The following is a 25,950-nucleotide window of genomic DNA, read 5'->3' as shown; positions in this document are numbered from 1 at the left end:
GGGATTGAGGATAGGATGAGGAGGTAGAGTACTGGAACAAGGAGAAAGGAACAGCTGATCCACCCTTGATGCATTTGAAGGAGAAGCAGACACATCAAGAGACTCAACAGGGACAGGAAGAGGAAGAGCAAACACCTGTGACAAATCCTCCCCCTGTGGACAATGTCCTTCTGGAGAGGAACCACAAAAGGGGGAAAAGCTCATCAAAGGTGACATCCATTGAGACATACCGATTGCCAAACTTTGGATCAAAACAACAATAACCCTTCTGTGTGGGGGAATAACCAATGAAGATACACTTTTGAGCTTTGGGTTCAAATTTATGCCTTTGGACACTTGGAACATGTACATAACAGGTGCAGCCAAAGACACGAATAGGAACAAGAAAAAGGTCTTTGTCTGGATGAAGAAGATTGAAGGGAGACTTAAACTCCAAAACCCAGGATGGCATACGGTTTATAAGGTAGGTAGCAGTAAGAACAGCATCACCCCAAAACCTGGTAGGAACATGTGAGGCAAATAAGATACTTCTTGCAACTTCAACAATATGCCTATTTTTCCTCTCAGCAACCCCATTCTGTTCTGGGGTCCTAGCACATGAGCTTTAATGAATAACCCCCATGTCAGAGAGATAGCAGGATAGGTTTTTCTCAAAGTATTCTTTTGCATTGTCAGATCTGAAGATTTTAATCCTGGTATCAAATTGGGTTAAAACAAATTCATGGAATTGTCTTACAAGTCTTGGAACTTCATCAGGAATATCCAAGTGAACCGAGAAAAATCATCAATAAACAGGATAAAATATTTATAGCCACCCATTGAAGGTAAGTGGTAAGACCCCCACACATCAGAGTGCACAATATTAAAAGGAAAAGAAGATCTTTTATTACTCAAAAGATAATTGTTTCTACAATGCTTTGACAATTCACAAGACTCACAATGAAGACTAGACAAACTAATTCCCTTAAACAGTTCAGAGAAAAGATGACTCAAGGCAGAAAAAGACAGATGACCAAAACGACGATGACACAAATAATCCGACTAACAGACTCTGAAGAAACAAATCCAAGAGCAGCATTCCCAAGATGATTAGTGCATTGTTCTGGGGTATCAAGCAGGTATATTCCGTTTGCCTCATGGCCACTCCCAATCACCTTCTGAGACTCTAGATCCTGAAAAACACGGTAGGAAGGAAAGAAGGTTACACAACAGTTTAGTGACTTGGTTAAACTGCTTACAGACAACAAATTTGTATTTAGTTTAGGTACATGAAGGGCAGAAGGTAGGAACAAGGAATCCGTAGCCTTGATGGTTCCCTTACCAGAGATAGGGGCAAGTGAACCATCAGCTAAAGTGATTTTATCACGTCCAGGAAGCAAGTCATATGAAACAAATAAGGTAGAAAGATTGGTCATATGGTCAGAAGCACCTGAGTCAATAATCCAAGGGATCTTGAGATTACTTGAAGTGGTAGCATGATTGGCAGAAGCCCTTATACCTGAATGAGCAAATGCTGAAGCAGCAGAAGAATTGCCTGAAGGGTTGGAAGAAGAGGTCACATCACTCAGATGACTGATCATCTTCTCAAACTTTTCATATTCTGCTCTCATGGCTGCCAACTGTGCAGAAGCAGACATTTCTTCACTATCTGGCCCGGCAGCTACATTTGCACTTCCTGATCTTTTACTATCATGCTTTTTCTGAAACCGACTGGGAACAAGATTAGGATGTAGTTTCCAGCACTTGTCTTTGGTGTGCTTCGGCTTCTTGCAGTACTCACATATAACTTCTTTCTTTCCTATGCCACCAGAAGTTCCAACATTCCCTTTGGGTTTAATCCCCATATTGGCAAAGTGATCATTAATATCAGCCCCTTGAACCTGAACAGCCCTTCTGCTCTCTTCACTACTCATCAATGCATAAGCTTGTGACAAAGAGACACACTCCTTGGAAAGAATATTCTGTTTTGTGATATCATATTCTGGGTTTAGTCCAGTTAAGAACTCAAATACCCTGTTCCTTTCAACCAAATTTTTGTAGGTCTCTGCATCATTGGTGGTGTCCCAAGTTACAGCTTCTATTAGGTCAATCTCTTGCCATAGGGACTTCAGGGTTGAGAAATATACAACAAGAGGTTTCTCCCCTTGCCTTAAATTCTTTACATCACTTCTCAATTTATATGCCCGGGCCACATTGAGATTTTGTGAATAGGTTTCCGCAACACTATCCCAAAATTCTTTTGCTGAATTCATCCATAGGTAGTGTTGGCTGATTTGTGGCTGCATTGAGTTCACAAGCCACCCAATGACAGTGTAATTTTCTTGCATCCACTTCTCGTAGGATGGATCATCTTCTGGGGGAGCCTTCTTACTCCCGGAAATGAATCCCCACTTTCCTCTACTACAAACATGAATCTTTACTGATTGTGACCATGCTAGATAATTAGTTCCATCTAGTTTAACTATGGTCACAGTCAATAAGGAATCACTTGGAGTCCCCTAAACCAGTCCATATTCAGCACCACTTTTGTTTTGAAACTCTGAGGAGTACATCATGTAAACACTCTAAACAGAGTTCAGCCGACCACAAGAAGACAATATACTGAGTTCAGCCTTCAAGAAGTAATCAGAAACTCCTAGGCACTATGCACTCAGCCAAGAAGAGTAAATACCAATTGGTATTGCTGAACAGGCCTTTTCACAAACACAGTGTGGGCAATAGAGACAACCCCACTGTCAAGGAAGAGAAAATACCCCAAAAACAGTTCGTACAACCCCTTAAAACGGCCAAATATGAGTAACAATACACAGCCTTGTTACAAGGATGTTTCGGCAGGTTTTAACAGTCCAAGAAGAAGAGAAAAACAGCCCAGAAATTTCTGGGTTAAACCAGATTTAATGCAGTCGAAGGTAGTACAGAACAGCTAGGATTTTTGGACCCTTCAACAGTCGAAGATGGTACAGAACAACCAGAAAACTGAGCACAACTTACAGTTCGAGCTTCAACAGTCCAAACACAGTCGAGCTTCAACAGTCCAAAACACAGTCGAGCTTCAGAGCAGAAAACTGAGCACAACTTACAGTTCGAGCTCCAACAGTCCAAACACAGTCGAGCTTCAAAAACAGAACCGAGTTGTTCCCCTTCCCCTCTTTTTCTCTGATTCTTCCTGGCCACCGAACCACTTCCCCAAGAGATTCTACTCTTGGGCTTGTCCACTGACCTCCATGAATCAGGCAGTACGTGACTAAGCTTCCAGCCCTATGATATTCAGGTTCAGATATGCTCTGATACCATGAAGAAAACTGAAGAGAGGAGAGCTTGAGTTCAGCAATGAGGGTCTGAGAATGAGAGTTTCGAACTTACTCTCTCTCAGCACCCTAACACTCTTTTATTAAGATATATTTGAATAATTACAAGGAGGCCCTTAGTTGGGCAAGAATTTACAAAGAACTTAATATAGACAGGATGGGCCCAGAATAAGGCCCATTACAAAAAAGAAACATAAATAACAAGAAAGAATAAACAACCTATGGGCCATTCGGCCCATCTTCTCTACAACAAGCATCCGATGCCTTATCTTTCTTCTGCTTTTTAGTTTTGTTACCCTTCTTCTGAGGCTTCCTTTTAGCCTTCCGCTTTTTCTGGCCCGATTTGCCACCTTCAACAAGCATGGCTATCGGCCTATCCTTCTTAATCAGTTCTTCGGCCCACTGCAACATATTGCTGAGTTCCTGAAGGCTAACGTTTAGCTTATTCATGTTGTAATTCATGATAAACTGATTAAAGGACGGAGGTAAGGAATTGAGGACAGCATCAATTTTGGTGTCATGATCTAGCCCTGACCCGAGAGCCTCCAGTTCATTGATATAACCCATCATCTTTAGACAATGGTCATGAACCTGTTGGTTCTCGGTCATCTATGCGGTCATAAACAATTTTAAGACTTTTTGTCTTGTAGAACGGTTCTCCTCTTCATACATAGTGTTCAGACTATCCAATATATCCTTGGACACTTCGATCTTATCGAATTGTCGTTGTATCAGATTGTCTAAAGAGGCTATAATATAACACCGGGCAAGAGAGTTTTTCTCTTCCCATTCTTGATACTCTCTACTTCGGGCCTCAAAATCCCTGTTACCCGGACGATCCGGAGTAGAGTTCTTAGCAATTTTGTCCAATTTCTCGGACGTCATAACAAACATAAGGTTTCGGAACCAGTCAGCATAATTAGGGCCCTTGAGTTTGTTATCATCCAACAATTTGGTGAAGTTTCCATTTGCGATTTCTGGTAAAGGTAAGGCAGATTTATAAGTCCATAACCTAATTGATTCATGTCATCACATAGAAAGGGCTTTTAATCTATGTTCCATTTCCATTTTGGGCATCTCTGAGATTCCCTCCAATCTCAATGATAGAGACAATTGTATCTCTGGAAATGTGGGAAACCACATGGGGTGCATGGAGCCAACTGTTTCAACTACAAAACCCCACCAGCTTCTGTGAATGATCTCATCCACTCATCTTATGAGCTTTTCCTTTGGCCTCTGTCAGACAAGGTTCATAGCCATTTTAGGTTAAACCTTTCTGTCCAGTAAGTGCACACCCATCATATTCGTGAACGCCAAGGTACAATGAGAAAGTCTTCCATTTTAGGATAGGCCCCTCCCACATCGGTCTATGACACCCCTATCATCTCATGAAGCAATCCAGCAACTGCATTAGTAGATGGATAGCCCAATTTTATGGTGCATCCCCACCCACCAATACAGCCAACCTTCATACTAATGATGAAAGGCCTTTAGAGAATTCATCAAATAAAATTCCCTATCACATGCACTTATATTTAATGGAGGGAACGAAAAACCCCCTAGATCTGATTTAGGTCAAACCAAAGTGGCTCCCACTGGCTTTCATAAAGCTAGACTTAGATGGGCCCTAAACGACTAGGGTTCCGTACGGTTCCTCTTGGGGAGGAAGCTGATGTGGGGCCCACCATGCAAGGAGATCATCCAATGATCTTAAGGGCATCATGGCAATGATGTGCATTCATCCATGGTGTGTGAAAGAGCCATTATCGAATCAGCATGGGCCAAGTGCTTATGGCCCATGAACGTAGCACATCACACATCCATACATCACATGCATGAAATCAATAGTTGATCCAATCAATTAAATAACTGTAAAACCCATATATAAAGCCCATTTAATTCCATAATATTACCAATTAATATTATCTAGGTATATGGGCCGAATTGCAAAAAGCAGTTCGGCCCATATAGCATTTATGCTGAATTGGGCTAAAGCAGTTTTAACAGATTAAAACTGGGTTTTATAGATGTGGGCCGAATTGCATCTTGCAATTAACCATCAATCCGTCGGCCCATGAAGGAAATTATAGGGCTGATAACAGCCCCCATCGAACCACAGATTCGGTCCAACCAATTTGTTCCTATTGGTTAGAATCGGTCTAGGGCTTGATGTTTAATTCAAGATTCAATTCAAGAGGATGATCTGAAATTAAACAACTGATACATGACATTCAAGAATCAGTAATCAATCGAAAAGGGGGCGGTTCGCAAGGCTGCTACCTAGCAAAACAAAGATCAGTTCGCAGTATGCAGTTTCCAAAACTGCAAAACACAGATCGCTGAACCTGAATCTGCGAAATTCTCTCCTTTGCGCTCTCAGCTTCGTTTTCGAATGAAATAAAAATAGAAAACCTAATTTTTCTATTAATATTACATCAGATTTGAATACCTATACATTTCATCTAAAATTAAAAAATAAAATAAAATTTCTTGTGCCAAAAATGAATAGAATAAATCAGTAGGTGCGCAGACCAAGAATGAATAGAATAAACCTAAATATAAATCAGATTGTGCCAAAAATCTGAATAGAAATAAATCAGCAGGTGCGCAGATTTCTTGTGCCAAAAAGAATTCGATCTCCACCATACGAACAACCCAAAATTCAAGAAAAATATATAGAACAATTCTAAATATAAATCAGATTAATAAAGATTTAATTTCAGATCATTCGCCCAAAAACTGGGAACCGATTTCTCAGAAAAACGCTAACTGCGCAAATCGAGTAGAACGCCTACTGCCCATTTGCACAGATTCAGATCTGGTTTAATTCGGTTTTAGATTTGAACCTGGTACTGATACCATTGAAGGGATGAGAAATCCATCATATGGATGGCCAAGCCCTGCAGGAAGGTTGGGCGAAATTTCAAAAATTTCTCTCTCCCATGTGGGAATCGCATTCCCTATTTTAGAAAACTGCATTTTCAATGATGAATCTTGAACCAAACCAGACCAGATCTGAAAACAAAAGGGAGGAGAGGGATATACCTGATACAAAGTAGCAACAACTCCCAATGAAGGTGTTCACGCCCAAGGAGAAAACCAAAACCTGCTTCCACTGAAGATGACACAGTGTGAGGTGAAGCAGGATCAGCAAGAATAGAGTAGAGGGCTGTTGAGCACAACTTCAGATTGCTCCAGAGATCCATCATATGGATGGCCGAGCCCTATAGGAAGGTTGGGCGAAATTTCAAAAATTTCTCTCCCATCTGGGAATCGCATTCCCTATTTTAGAAAACTACATTTTCAAGGATCAATCTTGAACGAAACCAGACCAAATCTGAAACCAAAAGGGAGGAGAGGGATATACCTAATACTAAGTAGCAGTAACTCCCAATGAAGGTGTTCACGCCCAAGAAGAAAACCAAAACCTGCTTCCACTGAAGATGACACAGTGTGAGGTGAGGCAGGATCAGCAGGATGGCTCTTCAGTAAGAACCGAATTCTTCAGCAAGAATGGAGTAGAGGGCTGGTGAGCACGACTTCAGATTGCTCCTTCTACCAAGAAGCAATATCAAGAACAATTCTTAATCACTCCCACAAGTGGAGATCGAACTGGGTAGGGGCGGCAAGAACAGGGAAGAACTCTACAATTTGCTATGTCTTGTCTGGTGTCTTTTTCATGTCCGCCCTGCTCTCTTATTTATAACCTTAAAGAGACAACCTCCTAATCTGATTAGGAGTTTCTTGATCCAAATGTTTATTTGGATCTGGACTCTTTAAGCGATAAGGATAATCCCTTATCTTATTTGTAGTTCAAGATCATCTTAATCTTAATCAAATTAAGAGTTTCCTGATCCAAATCTTTATTTGGATCTGGACTCTTTAAGTGGATAAGAATTATCCTCTTATCCTTATCTACTGATCCAAACCCAAATCTGCCCCTATTTAATTAATCTAATTAACCCAGTTCGAAATTGGGCTTTAGGCCCATTAAGTTTATGTGCTCACTTAACCTCTTAACTTGTTGCCCAATTGGCTCTCTTTGTATGGTGTGGGACCCAAACATTGATCTACACATCAGCCACATGGGTTCAGCCCAGCCTTTGTTACAAGGCTTGGCCGTATTCACTGTAGGAGATAGTGAACCCCTGAGTCCATCACTATGGACTCTTAATGGGCCCAACATTTACACTAAATGCTCCTTGGGTCCAGCCACCTTATGAAAACCCAAGGACTGTGGGCAGATGCAAGATTAGCCCATCAGGTATTACCCTCAGTGGTCTTACACTTGACCTCTCAGCCCATAATGATCAAACACTACCCGACAAGAGAGGACCTCTCCCTCGGCTACAAGGCACAATGTTGCACTCTCTACTCACATGGATCCCGGGAGTTAAAACCTGTTGCAACATTTTGAAACCATAATATATATATATATATATATATATATATATATATAAATGTGTGTGTGTATATCTCTATATAAATATATTTTGCAAAAACAAATTTCAACGGTTGAAATCAACTGCTGGCAGTTTAGGTTTCCATCAGAGAGAGTGCATCCCCGATCATTCACTTTGTCCGACAAAGGAGCTGATCCTGTCACTATGATCACCCACTCAGATAAATTCTCAAACTGTACCAACAAACCCAGATTTTGACACCCTTTAAGGATCTCACTAATTGGCATATCAAAGACAGCCCGATCCGACACCTAGTGCAGTACCATAATCGAGTCTAGGGGTCAGGTGTAACATTCCAGTTTTGCCCATCTATCTCCAAGGTCTAGGGCAATACTGGAATTTTGGTCCGGTTCAGGGTTTCAATAAAACCCACACTGCATGTACCTCAGGTCTCACCCTGGCAACTGAGACAAGCCACCCCAACCAACTTGGCGGCACATCAGTGTCAGCCTTGGCAGGATAAATCTCCCCAGATCTATCCAACGGCTGTGAAGATTCTAAATTAACACAAGTCTCATAAGTGTCCAGTTTAAGGGTATTACACAGAAACACACCACAATGACATAAATCAATTATGTACTTTATTCATTTACAATAAATGTCAAAAGATACATCAGTCTAATTGGAGCTAAGGGCATAATTGTCTTAACACTTGCAGCCAGGGCAACAGGTTTCTCCCCCTCAGAAACATTCATTAGATTCTTTCTGCTCTCTTCAGATTAAACTGAGGCATATTCCTAAACTAAAAGAAGTTCCCTACTTCCTAAAATCTATACCCGAAGAGGTTCGTAAACAAGATTCAGCCCATGCAAGAATGCAAACACTTGCTGTTGGGAGACAAGTTGTTTGTATGCTTTTGCATCCTCATCATTCTTCCACTCAATAGTCTAATAATAGTCCAACTCCTTCTAGACAGATGTAAGGGCTGAATAATATGTAGATAGGCTACTGTCTCCTTGCTTACAAGTAGATGATTCTGCTTGAAGCTTGTTAGAATACTCGAATCAGGGGTATTTTAGACATTTTGGTTTATCTGTTTGAGAGTGAAAGGTCTATTTTATCTAAGTTTAAGTTATGTGTCCCATCTCTTATGAGGGACAATGTGGTCTTTCTTGTAACTCTATTATTTGGAATAAATACAAGTGGGTCGGCTAGGGAGAGGTGATTTTTCCTCTCTTCTAGTATGGCCGAACTCTTCTCTTCTTCTTCTTCTTCTTCTTTCTCTTTCCTTCTTCTTCTCTACTTCAACCTAGAATCGAATAGGGTTTACTTACATGGTATCAGAGCGGTAAAGCCTTGTTCTCCTCTTTGTTTTCTCATTCTTTCTTGCTGCTGTCTTCTTTCTGGGTTCGCCGCCAACTATTACAGCCATCTTCATTCTTTGGCTGACCTGAGTGGAAGTTCGACAAGGGGCTGAAAAGGAGTTGTCGTTTTATGGTCCTGGAGGTGAGAATGCCTCCGGTCGTTGTGGTGGTGGTCGTTGAAGTGATGTACTAAACACCCTCTATTCAGTGTACGAAGAGGGCTGTATGTGGACAGGTATGAACACTGCTGTCTTTTGCCCAAGTAAGGGACTGTGAATGCTGTGTTTTGCTTCAAAATTTGTTTGTTGTGGAGGTTTGGAGTGACTGATATGCATATCAGTCATGTTCTTCTTCGTTTTACCTCATATGTGTGCTGAAAGAAGAGTCGTCGACTGCTGAAGTTCACGACAACAGTGGTGTGGTGGTGGTTGTGTCGTGTTGATTGGTGTATCTATGATTCTGAACATTTAAAAGTGAACTCTTAGACCTTGTGTGTAAACAGTTCTGCAATGTGTAGAACAAGTGTTTGATGTAATGACTGAGTGACTTTAGTCTTAGTATTTGATGTGCAATGTGCATTTGAAGAAGTTGGAGTTGGTGGTGTTGTAAGTAAGATAAGTCTTGTGAAAGTGTGTGAGGTTGTGTAGCATATTTGAAGGTGAAATAATTAAGATGGCTTCGATTGGAGATGGGAATGACAATAAAACAGGTGTCATGCTTTCTCCAGACTACCTAAGTGTTCAAATGACATCCATCAAGCTAAATGGTGAGAATTATGTACCATGGGCAAAATCTGTGGAGGTGTTCTTAAAGGCCAAGAGGAAGGTAAAACACATGAGAGAGGAGAAACCTTCCTCTGATTCTCCGGGGTTCAATGACTGGGAATAGGAAGATGCACAAATAATGACATGGCTATGGAACAGCATGGAATCAAAGATTAGTGTGAACTTCATGTTCCTAGATACAGCTAAAGAAATCTGGGATCATGCTAAGAAGCTATACTCCGGACAAGACAATACAACTAGGGTGTATCAGTTGTATCAAGAATACTTTAATCTGAAACAAGGAAGTCAAAGCTTGGAGGAATACTATGCAAGTCTGAGGAATATCCGAAATGAGCCCAATGTGTATCATTCTCTAACATCGGATGTTCAGATCCAACAACAGCAACGTGAACAACTTGATGTGACAAGGTTTCTTGTGGGTTTGAAGGTTGAGTATGAGTCTGTCAGAGCACAAATATTGGGGGGGGGGGGGGGGGGGCTCTGCTCTTCCCTCACTTGAAGTTTTTGCCCGTCTTAAGAGGACATCTATCGAGTCTGTAGTGCATTCTTCTCTCTCGGACAGATCTGGTCTAGTGGTGACTAAAGGGGGTGGCTATGGAAATAGAAGTGGTGGTGGTAGTAGTGGACTTCCAGGCAACCGTGGTGGTCACATGTTTAACCGCACTGGTGGCCGGAGTGGAGGCCGAGACTCAGGGGGAGGTCGTGGTAAAGGAAGAAGTAATGCCCAGAGAAAGTGTACACACAGTAGTTTAGAGGGACACACAGTTAACTTCTGCTATGATTTACGTGGTCCACCCAACACTTGGGCTAACCATGCTATGACTAAGGGTAGTGGTACAATTACTGAAAGCTAGCAAACTGACCCCCCCTCCACATCTACTAGTACTTCCGGGAAGGAAATGGTGATTGTACCACGTGCAGTATATGAGCAGTTCCTTCAGACATCTCAGCATAACACCGCTACCCTTGCCCATTCAGGTATGGCTTGCTTAGCTTCCAAAGCCTCACACTGGACCATTGATTCCGGAGCCTCGGACCATATGTCTAGGACTCCTGATGTATTTTCTTCCCTTTCTCGCTCCACATCTCAAACAGTTACTCTTGCTAATGGTTCTACATCTCCCATCTGTGGTGTTGGTGATGTTGATCTCTCCTCCTTGTCTTTATCATTTGTTTTATATGTTCCCCCAAGTTCCCCTTTAACCTTATGTCTGTTAGTAGATTAACCAAGTCTCTTAATTGTTTTGTAACCTTTTATCCTTCTTCTTGTATGTTTCAGGATCTCAAGACGGGGAGGAAGATTGGTGGAGGGCATGAAGTAGGTGGATTGTATTACCTTGATGGTGGTGGCCCTCCAGTAGCTTTTCAGTCGTCTCTTACTCCTCTTCAATGGCACTGCAGACTTGGTCATCCTTCTCTCAAGGCTCTGAAGTTGTTGGTCCCTTCCTTGAGTCATCTTTCATCTTTAGATTGTGAGTCATGTCAATTGGGAAAACATCATAGAGTCTCATTTGGTCCAAGAGTTGATAGTCGTGTCTCAAGTCCTTTTTCTTTAGTTCATTCTGATGTATGGGGTCCAATCAAAGTGATGTCATACAATGGAGTCCTTTTTCTTTAGTTCATTCTGATGTATGGGGTCCAATCAAAGTGATGTCATACAATGGCTATAAGTATTTTGTAATTTTTGTTGATGACTTTTCAAGGATGACATGGATTTATCTTATGAAAGACCGTAGTGAATTGTTCTCTATTTTTCAAAAATTTTATGCTGAAATACACACTCAATTTGGTGTTCATATTAAAATTCTTCGCTCCGATAATGCCAAAGAGTACAACTCATCACCATTTCAGCAATACCTAGAGCACCATGGGATAATTCATCAAACTTATTGTGCCTACACCCCACAACAAAACAGTGTAGCTGAACGAAAAAATTGACATCTCCTTGAAACTGCTCGGTCCTTGATGATCAATATGAATGTCCCAAAGCATTTTTGGAGTGATGCTGTCCTCACATCCTGTTTTCTGATCAATCGGATGCCCATGTCCATCCTTGGTAGTCAATCCCCCTTCTCGGTGTTGTTTCCCACCTTGTCTCCATTTCCTCTCACCCCAAGAGTCTTTGGCTGTGTTTGTTTTGTTCAACACTTGGGGCCTGGTTTAGACAAGTTAGATGCACGAGCCACTAAGTGTATCTTCCTTGGCTACTCGAGGACTCAGAAAGAGTATAGTGCTATAACCCTAAATTCCATAAGTCATTTGTGTGCTCTGATGTCACCTTCTTTGAATTAGTCCCATTTTTCTCAGATGTTGTGGGTTCTTCTCCTTCCTCCGTAGTTCCTCTTCCCGTCCCTATTGCGGATCCCCTTCTCGTGGCTCCTATTCCTACTGCAGATTCACATCCCATGCTAGTTACTACTGAGAGGCCACCAATCACACGTGTATACCCGCATAAGTGCATCGAACCCTCCTCCAATTCAGCCCTCGTCGACAGATCCTGCTATTGCTTCTCCTCCCTTAGATCTTGATCTTCCTATTGCTCTGCGGAAAGGTAAACGTACTTGTACTTCTCATCCTATTTCCAACTATGTTTCAACTACTCACCTTTCTACTTCTCATCGCAACTTTATATCATTACTCTCATCTGTTTCCATTCCCAAGACTATCCAGAAAGCCCTTACCTCCCCAGGGTGGTGGCAAGCCATGGGAGAGGAACTCTCTGCTCTACAACACAATCACACGTGGGAACTCACTGCTCTTCCTCCTGGTAAGCATGTTGTTGGGTGTAAGTGAGTCTACACAGTGAAGTATCTTCCTGATGGCAGTGTGGAGTGATTGAAGGCCAGGTTAGTGGCCAAGGGCTATTCTCAGCTGTATGGTGTGGACTATATGGAGGCATTTTCTCCTGTGGCTAAGATTGATTCAGTTCGGGTGTTGATTTCATTAGCTGCTATGTATGATTGGCCTCTTATACAACTTGACATCAAAAATGCCTTCCTACATGGTGATCTCATTGAGGTGTATATGGAGCAACCACCAGGGTTTGTTGCTCAGGGGGAGGATGGTAAGGTTTGTATACTCAAAAAGACAATTTATGGACTGAAGCAATCTCCACGTGCTTGGTTTGGTAGGTTCAGTGAAGTGGTGAAAGCCTTTGGGATGAAACAGTGTCAAGTAGACCATTCTGTGTTCAGCCATGACTCAAAAGATGGGAAAATCTTGCTAGTGGTGTATGTGGACGATATTGTCATAACTGAGAGTGATAGTAACGAAATCGACAGGTTGAAGAAATTCTTACCGGACCACTTCAATACGAAAGATTTGGGTAAGCTGAAGTATTTCCTGGGAATAGAAGTTGCAAGGTCAAAACATGGAATTAACTTATGTCAGAGAAAATATGTTCTTGACCTACTTGAAGAAACAGAGCTGTTAGGTGCTAAACCAGCAGAGACTCCTATGGAACTCAATGCCAAGTTGAGTGTTGATGCAGGTGAAGAGTTTGATGATCCTGGAAGATACAGGAGGTTGGTGGGAAAGTTGAACTACCTAACCATTACTCGACCAGATATATCATTTGTTGTGAGTATGGTGAGTCAGTTTATGCAACACCCTCGAGTTCCTCATTGGGAAGCTGTTTTAAGGATTGTTAGGTACCTGAAGGGTGCTCCAGGTTGTGGTTTGCTATACCGAAGTGGAGGGACCCTTGAGATAGTAGGGTACACAAATGCTGATTGGGCTGGTTCTATATCAGACAAGAGATCAACTACAGGGTAATGTACCTTCCTTGGGGGCAATCTTGTAACTTGGAAGAGCAAGAAACAAACAGTGGTGGCAAGGAGTAGTGCAGAAGCTGAATATAGGGCTATGGCTCATACCACATGTGAACTAGTATGGTTGAAGAACTTGCTACAAGAGATGGGATTCTCAGTTGATATGCCCATGAAACTATTCTGTGATAACCAAGCTGCTGTTCACATCTCTTCCAACCCAGTCTTCCATGAGAGAACTAAGCATATTGAGGTTGATTGTCACTTCGTAAGAGAGAAAGTGATAAGTGGAGTGATAACCACATCTCATGTGAGCTCAAGAAATCAGTGGGCAGATCTCTTTACAAAGGGATTGTCTCGGGGCAGAGTAGATTATATTTGTAACAAGCTGGGACTATATGACATATACTCTCTAGCTTGAGGGGGAGTGTTAGAATACTCGAATCAGGGGGGATTTTGGTCATTTTGGTTTATCTGTTTGAGAGTGAAAGGTCTATTTTATCTAAGTTTAAGTTATGTGTCCCATCTCTTATGAGGGACAATATGGTCTTTCTTGTAACTCTATTATTTGGAATAAATACAAGTGGGTCGGCTAGGGAGAGGTGATTTTTCCTCTCTTCTAGTCTGGCCGAACTCTTCTCTTCTTCTTCTTCTTCTTCTTTCTCTTTCCTTTCTTCTTCTCTACTTCAATCTAGAATCGAATAGGGTTTACTTACAAAGCTGATAAATCTTGGCAAAATGCCTTTGTTCACAATAGGTTGCCTTGGCTTGTTCCCAAATTTCACAAGCTATGTCAGCCCATATGAATTTTTTCTTTACATGAGAAGCATGGAACCTAACAGCCATGACATAACTATGCTGTTTTCTTGATCCCATCGATCATGTTCAGCAAGCCAGACTTTGGTTCTTTTATTTTTCCACTTGTGTAACCAACCTTCCCCCTAGTTGTGATATAAATTTTGATGCCTTTGGACCATTCCAGATAATTTAGGCCATCAAAGGGGGTAATAGACATAGAGAAATTCATGTTGTCCATTCCCCCATTTAGGTTTCCTTGATGGGAAGTAATACCAGAGGTTGCTAAATCCTCAATAGCCATTTTTTCTCAAAAAGCTTGACAGCTGATTTTTCAAAAAAAGGACTGAGATAGAAATTTTGTACTTCAGTAGTTTAAGAAGGCTCCAAAAAATAGGTTCAACCGGACTGTAGGTCAGTAAACCCTAGCCGAAACACTTCAGTTTATAAGAGAAGGAGACAACCAGCCCACAACCCCAAAACTGTGACATTCACAGTAGTCATACACTTAAATATGAATGTAACAGTACATACCTATGGTACAGAATTAATTCCATGACTTAAATAGAAAAACGCCTTCCTGCATTCAGCTGCCACCACGAACCTCTTCTTGGTACAGTGACCAAGAGAGAAGAGAGAAAAAAAACGAAGAATGAAGGGCTAGATCAGTCAGATGGAGTCTTCACTTCCTCTTCCAATCAAAAAATTACAGTTTCAGATGAAGAACAGATCTGAGAAGGTTGCGCCCAGATCAGAGCTCGGATACCATGTAGTTCAGCAGTGATAAAAGAGAGAATAAGAGAAGGAAGAGGGAAGGAAGAGAGAAGAAGAAAGATACGCTCTATTCTGTAGTATGGCTGGCAGCACCTAAGTTAATATTTATACTTGGGGCGACAGCTTATAACAAATAACAGAGAAAAAACCAAAAATACCCCTACTGTGGCTTAATATCGAGCTATGGCTCATGGTGTTGCTGAACTTCTGTGGCTTAAGATCCTTCTTGGTGAACTTGGAATAAAGATCGAGTGCCCTCTCAGGTTGTACTGTGACAACAAGGCTGCCATTAACATTGCAAATAACCCAGTGCAACATGATAGAACGAAACATATTGAGATAGACAGCCACTTTGCCAAAGAAAGAATAGTCTCAGGAGAACTATGCATTCCTTATGCTCCCTTCGAGATGCAGATCGCAGATGTTTTAACTAAAGGGCTAGCTACAGTAAAATTCTTGGACTTACTTGGCAAGCTAAACAAGATTGACATCCATGCTTAGCTTGACAGGGAGTGTTGGTTCGGCTGTCTTAATATGTTTATTTATCTTTGTTGGGTCTTTAGTCTTTTGTTATTGGGCCTTAGTTATTGGGCCTAATCTTATTTAGTGTTTTTATTTGTCTAGTTGTCCCATCACTAATCAGGGGCATTCTAGTCTATTTGTGTAACATTATGTAATACACTTATTAATAATAAAGTAGGGCTGGCTGAGACTTATTGCCGCCATTCTGAACTCTTCTTCTTCTTCTTCTTCTCTTTTCCTTCAGCAGCTTCATTCCAGCAAACAAAAATCATTGTCCTAGGTCAGTTGTTATCAGCCTTGAAATACAGTTTTTTCTTGTCACAGTAGTTTAAAGCCTCTTCTTAACTTAGAATGGAGTACAAGAACCAAGGGGAAGGTGCTTTTGGGACTAGTGGTTCAGGTAACATGACTGAAAACACCTTTCAGATTACAACTGTTAAGTTTGATGGATCAAACTACTTGGAATGGGCCCAATCAGCCATGATGGCTATTGGGGGTAGAGGAAAATTGAACTTCTTGCTAGGGGATGTGAAGGAACCCTCCAAGGAGGACCCTACTCATGCTAGGTGGGTCCAAGAGAATTTTTTGGTAATGACATGGTTGTGCAACTCTATGTAGCCACACATCAGCCGAAACTACTTGTGGGACAAAACAGCTAAGGAAATATGGGATGCTATGAAGGAAACCTACTCTCAGCCCCTTAATGTTGCTAGGGCTTATGAGATAAAATGTGAGGTTAAAAATCTAAGGCAAGGAGAGAAGCAGGTCCTGTTTACTTTTCAACCTTAAAATCCCTGTGGCATGAAATTGACCATCTTGAAATAATTGAGTGGGAAAGTCAGAAAGATGCACAAACATATAGAAAGCAAGTTGAAACTAACATAGTTTTTGAGTTCCTAGCTGGTCTGAACTCTGAATATGACATTGTGAGACAGCAGTTGTTGACAAGAGATAGTGTGACTTTATCGCTAACCTATTCCCTAGTGCATAGTGAAGAAATTAGGAGAAAGGTTATGTTGCAACAACAGCCCTCCGAATCAGCCTTGGCAGCAGTTAGACCTAAATCTGGGGGGCATAAGGAGAAGAAGGAAGCTAAGAAGGACTTAGTATGTGAACACTGCAAGAAACCTAAACATACTAAGGACACCTGTTGGAAGCTGCACCCTCATCTAGTTCCAGCAAAGATCCGAAATAAGAAAGGGAATGCTAATATGGCTATCAACACTGATAGTACAACTTCACCAGGCACAAGAGGCACCCCTCTAGATACCCTAGTTGTAGTCTGAGCTGCTCTGACTCAGCTAGAAAATGAATTTAGTAATTCAGCTCAGCCTACATCAGCTCAACAGCCTACTTCAGCCCTTGCTCATACAGGTACAAGAGCTACTGCTTGCCATGCTTCTGTCCCAAGTAATACTAAACCTTCCTGGGTAATAGAGTCAGGTGCTTCAGATCATATGACCAGCATATCTACTCTATTTAGCACCTATTGTCTATCCTCTGGGAGAGACAAAGTTTCTATTGTTGATGGCTCTCTTGTACCAATTTCTAGCAAGGGAGACATCAGATTATCATATACCATCAACCTATCCTCAGTTTTGCATGTTCCCAAGCTTTGTGCTAACTTACTTTCAGTTAGTAGTATTACTAAAAATCAAAACTGTTCGGTAACTTTTTTCCCTGATCGGTGTATTTTTCAGGATCTGGAAACAAAGAAGGTGATTGGGATTGGCCGTGAGATGAATGGAGTCTACCTTCTGGAACATTCACAGGGGGAGCAGAGTGAAGCAGGGAAATTGTTTGTTTCTCAGTCTTGTAGTAAGATTATGCTTTGGCACAACAGCTTAGCTTAGGACATTTATCTTTTGGATCTTTAAAGAGTCTTTTTCCAAACTTGTTTGAGTCAGTAGAAGTGTCTGGGTTAAAATGTGAAAGTTGTGAACTTGCAAAACATAGTAGATCATTTTATCCTTTAAGTAATAAAAGAAGCAACCTTCCTTTTGAGATTGTGCATACTGATGACATAATAAAAAGCAGAATTACATAAGTTCCCTTGGCGGCACACTCTAACATATAAAAAGAAACAAGAAACTCTAACAACACATACCTTTCCTCACCCATCAACTTACAAGTAGTAGCACGAATACCTGAATGTGCAAAAGCAGAGGAAGTGGTATTGCCTAAAGAGCTAGAAGCTATGACTGTATTCTCAAGATGATTAATCAACCTCAAGTACTTCTCAAATTCAGCCTTCATTGCTGGCAGCTAGCCAGCTACTTAATAGTAGTATTCTCATCACTAGAGACCTTTCCACTGTCTGGAACCATGGCTGCACTAGCATTCCCACTTTTCCCATTTCCAACCTTATTATTGTTGGAATTTCTGAATCGGGCAGGTAAGAGGTGTGGGTGTAACCTTCAGCAAGTGTTCTTTGTATGCTTCGGTTTCTTGCAATACTTACAAATGATGTCTTTCTTATCCTTACCTGTTGAAGCCTTAGGCTTCACCCCAACATTATCAAAACAATTAATCAGAAGAGTTCCCTGAACCAGAATTTGTCTTTTCCTTCCCTCACTACTTACCATAGCATAAGTTTGTGACAAAGACACATCATCCTTTGCCAAGATGTTCTGCTTGGTAATGTCATACTCTGGATTTAGCCCTATCAAGAATTCAAACACCCCAGTCCTCTCCACTTTCTATATGTTTTAGCATCTTTTGTAATTTCCTAAACCACTATCTCCATCAAGTCAATCTCTTAACAAATAGATTTTAGCACAGAGTAGTAAACTGCTAATGGTTTCTTTCCACTGAAGATTGTTTACATCATTCCTCAACTTATATGCCCTGGCAAAGTCCATCCACAACTAATGTTGGTTTATATGGGGCTGCATAGAATTCACAAGCCAATCTATGACAGTTTAATTCTCCTACATCCACTTCTCATAGGAGGGAACATCCTCCTTAGGCTGCTGTTTCTTACTACCAGAGATGAAACTCACTTCCCTCTGCTGTAGACATGTATTCTCACTGGCTGTGATCATGCTAGATGATTAGTTCCATCAAGTATCTCAGTGGTCACAGCCAGAAAGAGGTTTATAGAAGCCCCTGGACCCAGTCTAGAATTTGAGGTTTGCTTAATCTCCACTTTGGAGTTTTCCATTAATCTAAAACTTCAAGAAAAGGTTTTCAAATAACTAACAATAATGACTGGAAGGTAAAACAACCAAGAATTGACCTTAAATAGGAACCTAAAACTAGAGCTGCGCAGAACCTGGAACACAAGAGAAAACTGAAAACTATAATTGCTCCTTGTCTCATTGGATTTTAGTGCAACTTGGATCGATCTCCAAGATGACGAAAAATCTTCCTTTCAAGCCCAAAGTGTTTTGGTCACCAATCTGAAAGCTTATTTTCTCCAAAAAATCTGCCAACTAGGCTGCATGAGTCTTCAAAGAATCACCAACTCAGTTCTCAATACACTTTTTTTTTTATCAATAACAACATTTCATTAATTAATCACAGAAGTAATTACATGGAGGAAGATAAACTTTCTTATCTTCCAACTGGAGATTGAGCTCCCAAGAACAGAAAAAGGAAAAAATTACACTTGTGCCCAAAACATTGATTCCCTCTCAACCCCTTGCTTAGCTAATCCATCAGCAAAAGAGTTAGCTGATCTTTTCACCCAGCTGATCTTGACTTCCATCTCTTGAACCAGCCACCTAAATTTCCTCCTCTCATTATACATCCATAACCTGCTATTTTCTTTATTCAGCCACCCTACCACCACCTCTGAGTCCCCTTCAATTATGAGTTTTCTTATATTCATCTCCTTTGCTCTTTGGAAACCTTCCAAAACTGCAAAGATCTCAGCCCTGAGAGAGTCGCCCACTCCAATTGGGCCTGAGAACAGGGCTGAAACAAACCCATTTTCATCCCTAAACACACCCCCAATCCCCAAGTGTCTAGGTGGGCAGAGGGGGGCCTGGATCCAAGACACGCTCAATACTGTTTTGGCCTGGGTGCAATTAGCAATCTCACCCCACTTCCTCAACAAATCATCCACTGTGAAGTCTGTAAACAGCTCTGAAGATTTCAGCCACTGTACTACCCTTATATGGATCAATTCTCTCAGTTCTTCATTGCCTCTCTCTACTTCAGAGAAGATCCTGGAATTTCTTTCCTACCACAGAGCCCAACATACTACAGCCCTCAAACATCTCCACATGGTCCTTCCCCCTTTCATTCGGCACCTGAAGAAGGAAGGGGAAGAAAGACTTTGCAAGTTTTATGGAGGATTCCACCTACACCAAAGAGGGATAAACCCCACACCCAAATGGACTTAGCAAATGGCAAGACACTAATAGGTGAAAACCAGTCTCCCCATCCGCTTTACAGAGAACACGCATGTGACTCTGTGAGGGGATAAACATGTCTTGGGTCTCTTCTTTTGGAGCAGATCACCAGTATTGATTCTTTCCAGAAAAGCTTCCCAGCAAAACCTACCAACCCTAGGGGGAATTGGTCTGTATCAAACCTCATTAACCGGGAAGAGAGGGGCAACAGGATTGGGGTACTAACTTAAGACTTTGAAAAAAGAGGCATAAGAAAATGAGCCAGTGGGGGTGGGGGTCCAGATTCTAGAATCCAACTTAGCAAGGTCCAAGAAAACATTATCAAGGATACCAAGGAGGCTCGAAATACTATCCAAGTCTAAATCTCTCACAGCCCTTCTCAAGCCCAAATTCCACCCAAACCTAGAAAAGGAAGATGAGGGGGGTTATGAAGGAAGAAACTGGCTCATTTTTTAAGTCAAAAAGGGCATACAAGGAAGGAAACAGGTCCTTAAGAGGGGCATTCCCCACCCATGTTTGTTCCTAGAATTTTATGGAGTTACCTAAGTTCAAATTATACCTGATGAGAGGGGAGAAAGTTGGAAGCAGATCATGCATGGCTTTCCAAGGTGGCACACTTGTGGTCCTAGTTCAGATCCCAGCATCCCATCCATTTTGCTCCAACCCATGTATGCCTATCACTACTTTAGCCCATAGTCTCTCATTTTCTATTGGAAGTCTCCACAACCATTTCCCCAGAAGAGCCAAATTCTTTTTCCTGATGTTCCCAAGCCCCAAGCCACCTAGGTTTTTGCTCCTAGTCACCACCTCCCAACTCACCCTATGGTCCCTTTTGTCCTCTCCCGGCTCCCATAAGAAATCTCCCATCATTTTTTCCAATCTGTTAGATACCTTTGCTGGGATTTTGAACACTGAAAGGAAATAAATGGGTAAGTTGGCTAAAGTTGCCTTAACCAGTGTAATCCTCCCTCCAAAGGAAAGGTAATTCTTCTTCCAATAGGCAAGTCTCTTTTCAAATCTTTCCACCACCAGATTCTAGAAACTCACTTTCTTTGGGTTATCACCCAAAGGCATCCCTAGGTAATTTAATGGCCATCCTGAAACTTCACAACCCAGCAATTCTGCACTTTCCCTAATCTCTCCCTCCTCCAAATTCACACCCACTACACAACTTTTCTCAAAATTCACCTTTAGGTTGGACATTTGTTCAAAGAAATGTATCACCAATTTCATGTTCCTAATGTACCTCAAGTTCCCTCCTTCACAAAACATAATTGTGTTATCTGCAAACTATAAATGGGTAAGGGGGATTTCCTCCCTCCCAAGTCTCCAACTTCTTAAGAGGCCCCTAAAATCTGCTCTATTAATCAGTCTCCCCAAGACATCAGCAATCAGAGTGAACAGAAAGGGAGATAAGGGGTCCCCCTATCTTATTCCCCTAATGGATGGAAAGAAACACACCATTGTCCCACTCACTAGCACAGAATAATGATAGTTCCAAACACACCCCATGATCCGTTTACACCATCTAGTCCCAAACCCAAATTTAGTCATAACTTTCATCAAGAACGACCATTTCACCAAGTCATAAGCCTTTTCCAAATCCAGGTTACAAACCACTCCCTTCTTCCTGTCCTTCCTAAAATTCTCCACACTTTCATTAGCAATCAGGATTTGATCAGTAATTTGTCTTCCACTCACAAAAGCTCCTTGATTTGGAGAGATTATTACTAGCAATACTTCCTTCATCCTCAAAGACAAACCTTTGCTAAGATCTTATACAAGCTATTTACCAGTTCTCAATACACATTGTGTATGGGATTAAAGAAAAAGAGACAAAGAGGCTGTACCACTTTGATACCAAGTAGAAAACCAGCATTAGAATAATCAAAGAAAACAGAATGGAAGACAAGGAGAAGAAGAATAGAAAGAAAAGGGAGGAGATGAGAAAGAAGATCAGTTCTCAACTTCTCATCCCAGCCCCTAATTAGCTTTTATTAGCACTAAGTAGAACGTCTAGTATAATTACAAGTATACCCTTAAGAGTGCAGCTGTTTAAGAATAACAAATAAAAAGATGCTAACAGGCACATAAGTGATAGGCCCATTTAATGTATGCAGATTCTTATATAGAAAAGATTTTCAACTTTTTTAGATTTATTATCTGATAAAATACTTTATCAAAAAAAATATTATCTGATAAGATAGCATAGGGCCACATTTTTGAAAATCTTCTATGTCCATCGTTTCCCATAGTTTTAAACAATCCTAGACAATGATAGACAAATGAATTTTGTCTAAATTTCCTTACCAGCATTGGGGCCCAAATAACACAGATTAGTATGAAGAATAGGCATAACCCATTGCAGAATTTCGTCATTTTTGTCTGCTTCTGTCCTTGTTGATGTTTGGCTCTGTTCAAATCAGCATCACACTTAACGAGATACAAGCTTGCATGAATGTCCTCCAACTAAGAAGAAAGAAAAATGTCAGGTCTGAATATAGACAACCAGGGAACTAAAACAATTAGTTAGATCAGAAGAATAATTAAATAAATAACTGAATATTCACTGAAGTATACAAGAGAAAGACTACAATTTCATCAATTCAATAATGTTCTGTATTTTAGTAAAGCATTTAAATGTCCACCCTTTTTACTGATATTAATTTGCTAGAAAAGTTTGAGCTTTGAAAAGAAAAAAGATTAAGATAAATGTCTTTGAGAATATTGAGGAAGAAAATCACATCACTACTTCCTTTCTCATTCAATCCATTTGGAAATAGAGAAGTAAAACAGGTCTCAAAAAAGTGAGATTTAACTAGGATTTAATGGTAGAAATTGAGAGGTTGTTTGGTACTATGGCCATTTATTGAAGAAACGTTTTGTACGGGATTTGTCTTGAAAAACGAGAATAAACGTTTATTGCTGTTGTTTGACAGGTAGGTACCATTAGATGCCATTAGGTGCCACATAAGCTGAACAGTAAATAAACGGCTGGGTGTTGGGGGAAACATTAAAAATGGTGTTTCCCCGAATGGTTTGCTCACACACAAACTGAGATAAACGTTTATCTAATAAACATCTTAACAAATAGCATTTTGGAATAAATGCCTATGTTGCAATGAGCTGGCACCGTTTTTCAAATAAACAGCCACAGAACCAAACACCATCTGAGAGAGAAAGGTTCAGATTAGAAGAGAGGAGGAAGAAAAAAGGGTTTAGGAGAGTAGAAAACTAATCTGTCTCCCAGACCCCTAAACTGATTTATTTGATTGATTAGAAAAAAAAAATTACTAAAAGTGCAAAGAAACCCCTCATGGGGAGGCTGTAAAGAATAATAAGAAAGTAAAGATCTAACAGGCCCATCAAACTAAGGCCAACTAGAAATAAAATAAAACAGGGCCATAACCACTAACTCACGATCTCAATACTCCCCTTCAAGCTGAACATAGACATCAATCACGTTGAACTTGCTTACATATTGCTCCAACTTATGCCTAGGAACCCCTTTAGTAAACACATCTGTCAATTGTTCTTTTGAAGCTACAAAAGGAAAACACACCTCTCCAGAAGCAACCCTCTCCCTTATGAATTGCCTATCCACTTAAATATATTTTGCCCTATCATTTGAACTCGATTATGAGTTACATTGATGGCAATCTGATTATCACAATATAACATCATAGGTTTGTCATGACCCCCCCCCCTCCCCAGGCCCCAACTCTCCAAGGAGTGATCTCAGCTACAATAGCACTGACACCCCACGGGCCATTGCCCTATAAATATCAACAAAACTTTCCAAAATTGGCAATGTTGCAATACTATTCTTTTCATGTTCTCTAATTTTAAGTGATTGACATTTCTACAGAAATTAACTTTATTCATGATTCAACAAAGCACTGTCCTTGTTACTTACATGAACCGTGGTTTGCCATTCCACTTTATAATGGCTACTAGTACTTTTTTTTGTTGGTTGGGAAAATTGGAGAGCACCCTGATTTATGACATTATGGAGAGATTGTTAATTTATGGTTTTGAGTTTATGCATTTTCCAAACATAAATTTCACATTAGAATATATGTTTTCATAGATGCATTCAGACATTAAAATTGAATGTAAAGATTTTGAACATTATGAGCATGGTCCAAATGCAATGGATATGTAGATAGACAATGAGTGAGGAATAGCTACATCAGGAATGATAATAAAAATAGGTCATGTGTACATCTACAAGAATTGGGATTCATCATTCAATGGATCTGCAGAGATTTTTTGGATCAACAGTCCACCTGATAAGATGAACCTAACTGGCCCATCTGCTGTGAAGTGGTTAACAATTACATGATAAGAAAAGAAACAAAAGGGAAGTATTTTGAGGAAACTGATCTATATAGTCAAACAGAACATAAAGAATTTCTTTTAAGAATAAAAAATGTACCCCCCTCCCACTCCCCTCCCCTTGAAAAAAAAATAATAAAAAGATCACGAACAAAAACTAATTGAAATGGTCTTACCTTCAGCCAGTCATACATTGTCAAAGATGTGGTTGTGCATGACCAATCAAGCACACATCGCAGTTCATATAGGAATGGTAAGGCACGGTAGAGACGAAATCCCAAATAATTAACCTGTGAAATTTTACTTGTCAAAAACTGACGATACAATGTGCTTTTATTGGGAATGCCATATCGGATTTGGATAGCCTGCAGTGCTAGGGAAATCGTCTTTGTGAGGTAGATTGCACGAAGCGCTAATCCTCCGGCATGTCGGTGTGAAGGCTCCATATGCCAAGCATACTCTGTCACAGAGTATGTAAAGAGGACAAGGTTGGAAAGATAAAATATAACTTTTCCAGTGGCAAATGAACAGAGGTAAATAATGCGATCAAGCACGATCAAGAAAAAGATTATCTGCACATAAAAAAATGAACAGATTATCCAGTTAAGAACATAACTCAAGAGGTTAGATGGTTGCTTAATGTTCTATTTAAGGTGGAAAAGAATTGACTAAAGCAGTTATTGCATATTGGCTCAGTTAAGCACTCTGTGACTTAAATGAGTTTAAAGAGAAAGTATATCGCACAAGAAGTCATCCAAAGTCTTCATGCTCCCTTCTTTAGCCACATAGAGCCTGTATTTGGATAGCAGGAGTGGAATGTATTTGAATTTTGAGTCTGCCTTAACTATGCAGAAAAGAAATGACTAGCACCAAGAGTAGATCAAATTCTACTAAAATGTGGAATTGATGGGAACTTCTCTGTGTTAATTGAAGTTCTGAGATTCTGAAAAAAGAGCTCAAAACAACAGAATCAAGAGACCTATAAAATTTCAAACCTGATGCCAATCCAGACACTCCATCATCAAGCAACCCCCTGGATTGCTACTTCGTCCATGCCCAAGACCACATCAGCTGTATATGCTGATTTTGTCTGGACTCTCTCTAGTAATGCAAGCTATGAAATTTCAAACCGTTCAGTTAAAAAAAGTCTCTATTGGCATTTCACTCTATCAATGGCCATATCAACTGTCAAATTGTGGATAAAGAAAGCCTAACTACCAAAGAAGCTTAGCAAAATCTCCAGAAAGAAAGCTTACTCTTAGCACATGGTAGGGGATTCCCCATTAATGATTGCAAAGGTAAATATCTCTATCTATTTCAGAATGCATGTAAATTTCTCTGATCCCTTCTGCAGAAAGGTCCCACCAGTCCCCAAGCCATTTAATCATGAAACAGCTCAAAAAGTTGGTTTGGGTCATAAATATAATAAATTCATACCAAAAGTATACTGTGCAAAGTAACAAATCTTCTAGACTTTGCTTATTTATCTCTGACCATGTAATGTTAGACAAGAAAATGGTTTGACTTGATAATAAA

The 25,950-nt window shown here is 40.5% G+C and overlaps 1 protein-coding gene across 6 annotated transcripts in view; it reads right to left on the bottom strand.

Annotated features, from left to right (window-relative positions):
- The window catches only part of LOC104586869 (piezo-type mechanosensitive ion channel component), a 140,016-nt gene that overhangs the window by 32,696 nt on the left and 81,370 nt on the right, over positions 1-25,950 (bottom strand). For all 6 annotated transcript variants that reach the window (XM_010244242.3, XM_088900459.1, XM_010244241.2 and 3 more), the window contains 2 exons: positions 24,591-24,986; positions 22,387-22,545 (listed from right to left, as the gene is read on the bottom strand). In XM_010244242.3, coding sequence (XP_010242544.1) covers positions 22,387-22,545; positions 24,591-24,986 — 555 coding nt within the window. The remainder of the gene's footprint in view (positions 1-22,386; positions 22,546-24,590; positions 24,987-25,950) is intronic.

Source organism: Nelumbo nucifera, chromosome 3 (assembly GCF_055504915.1).
Source record: "Nelumbo nucifera cultivar China Antique chromosome 3, China Antique-T2T, whole genome shotgun sequence".
Taxonomy (NCBI): Eukaryota; Viridiplantae; Streptophyta; class Magnoliopsida; order Proteales; family Nelumbonaceae; genus Nelumbo; species Nelumbo nucifera.
This window is presented reverse-complemented; position numbering and strand designations above follow the sequence as displayed.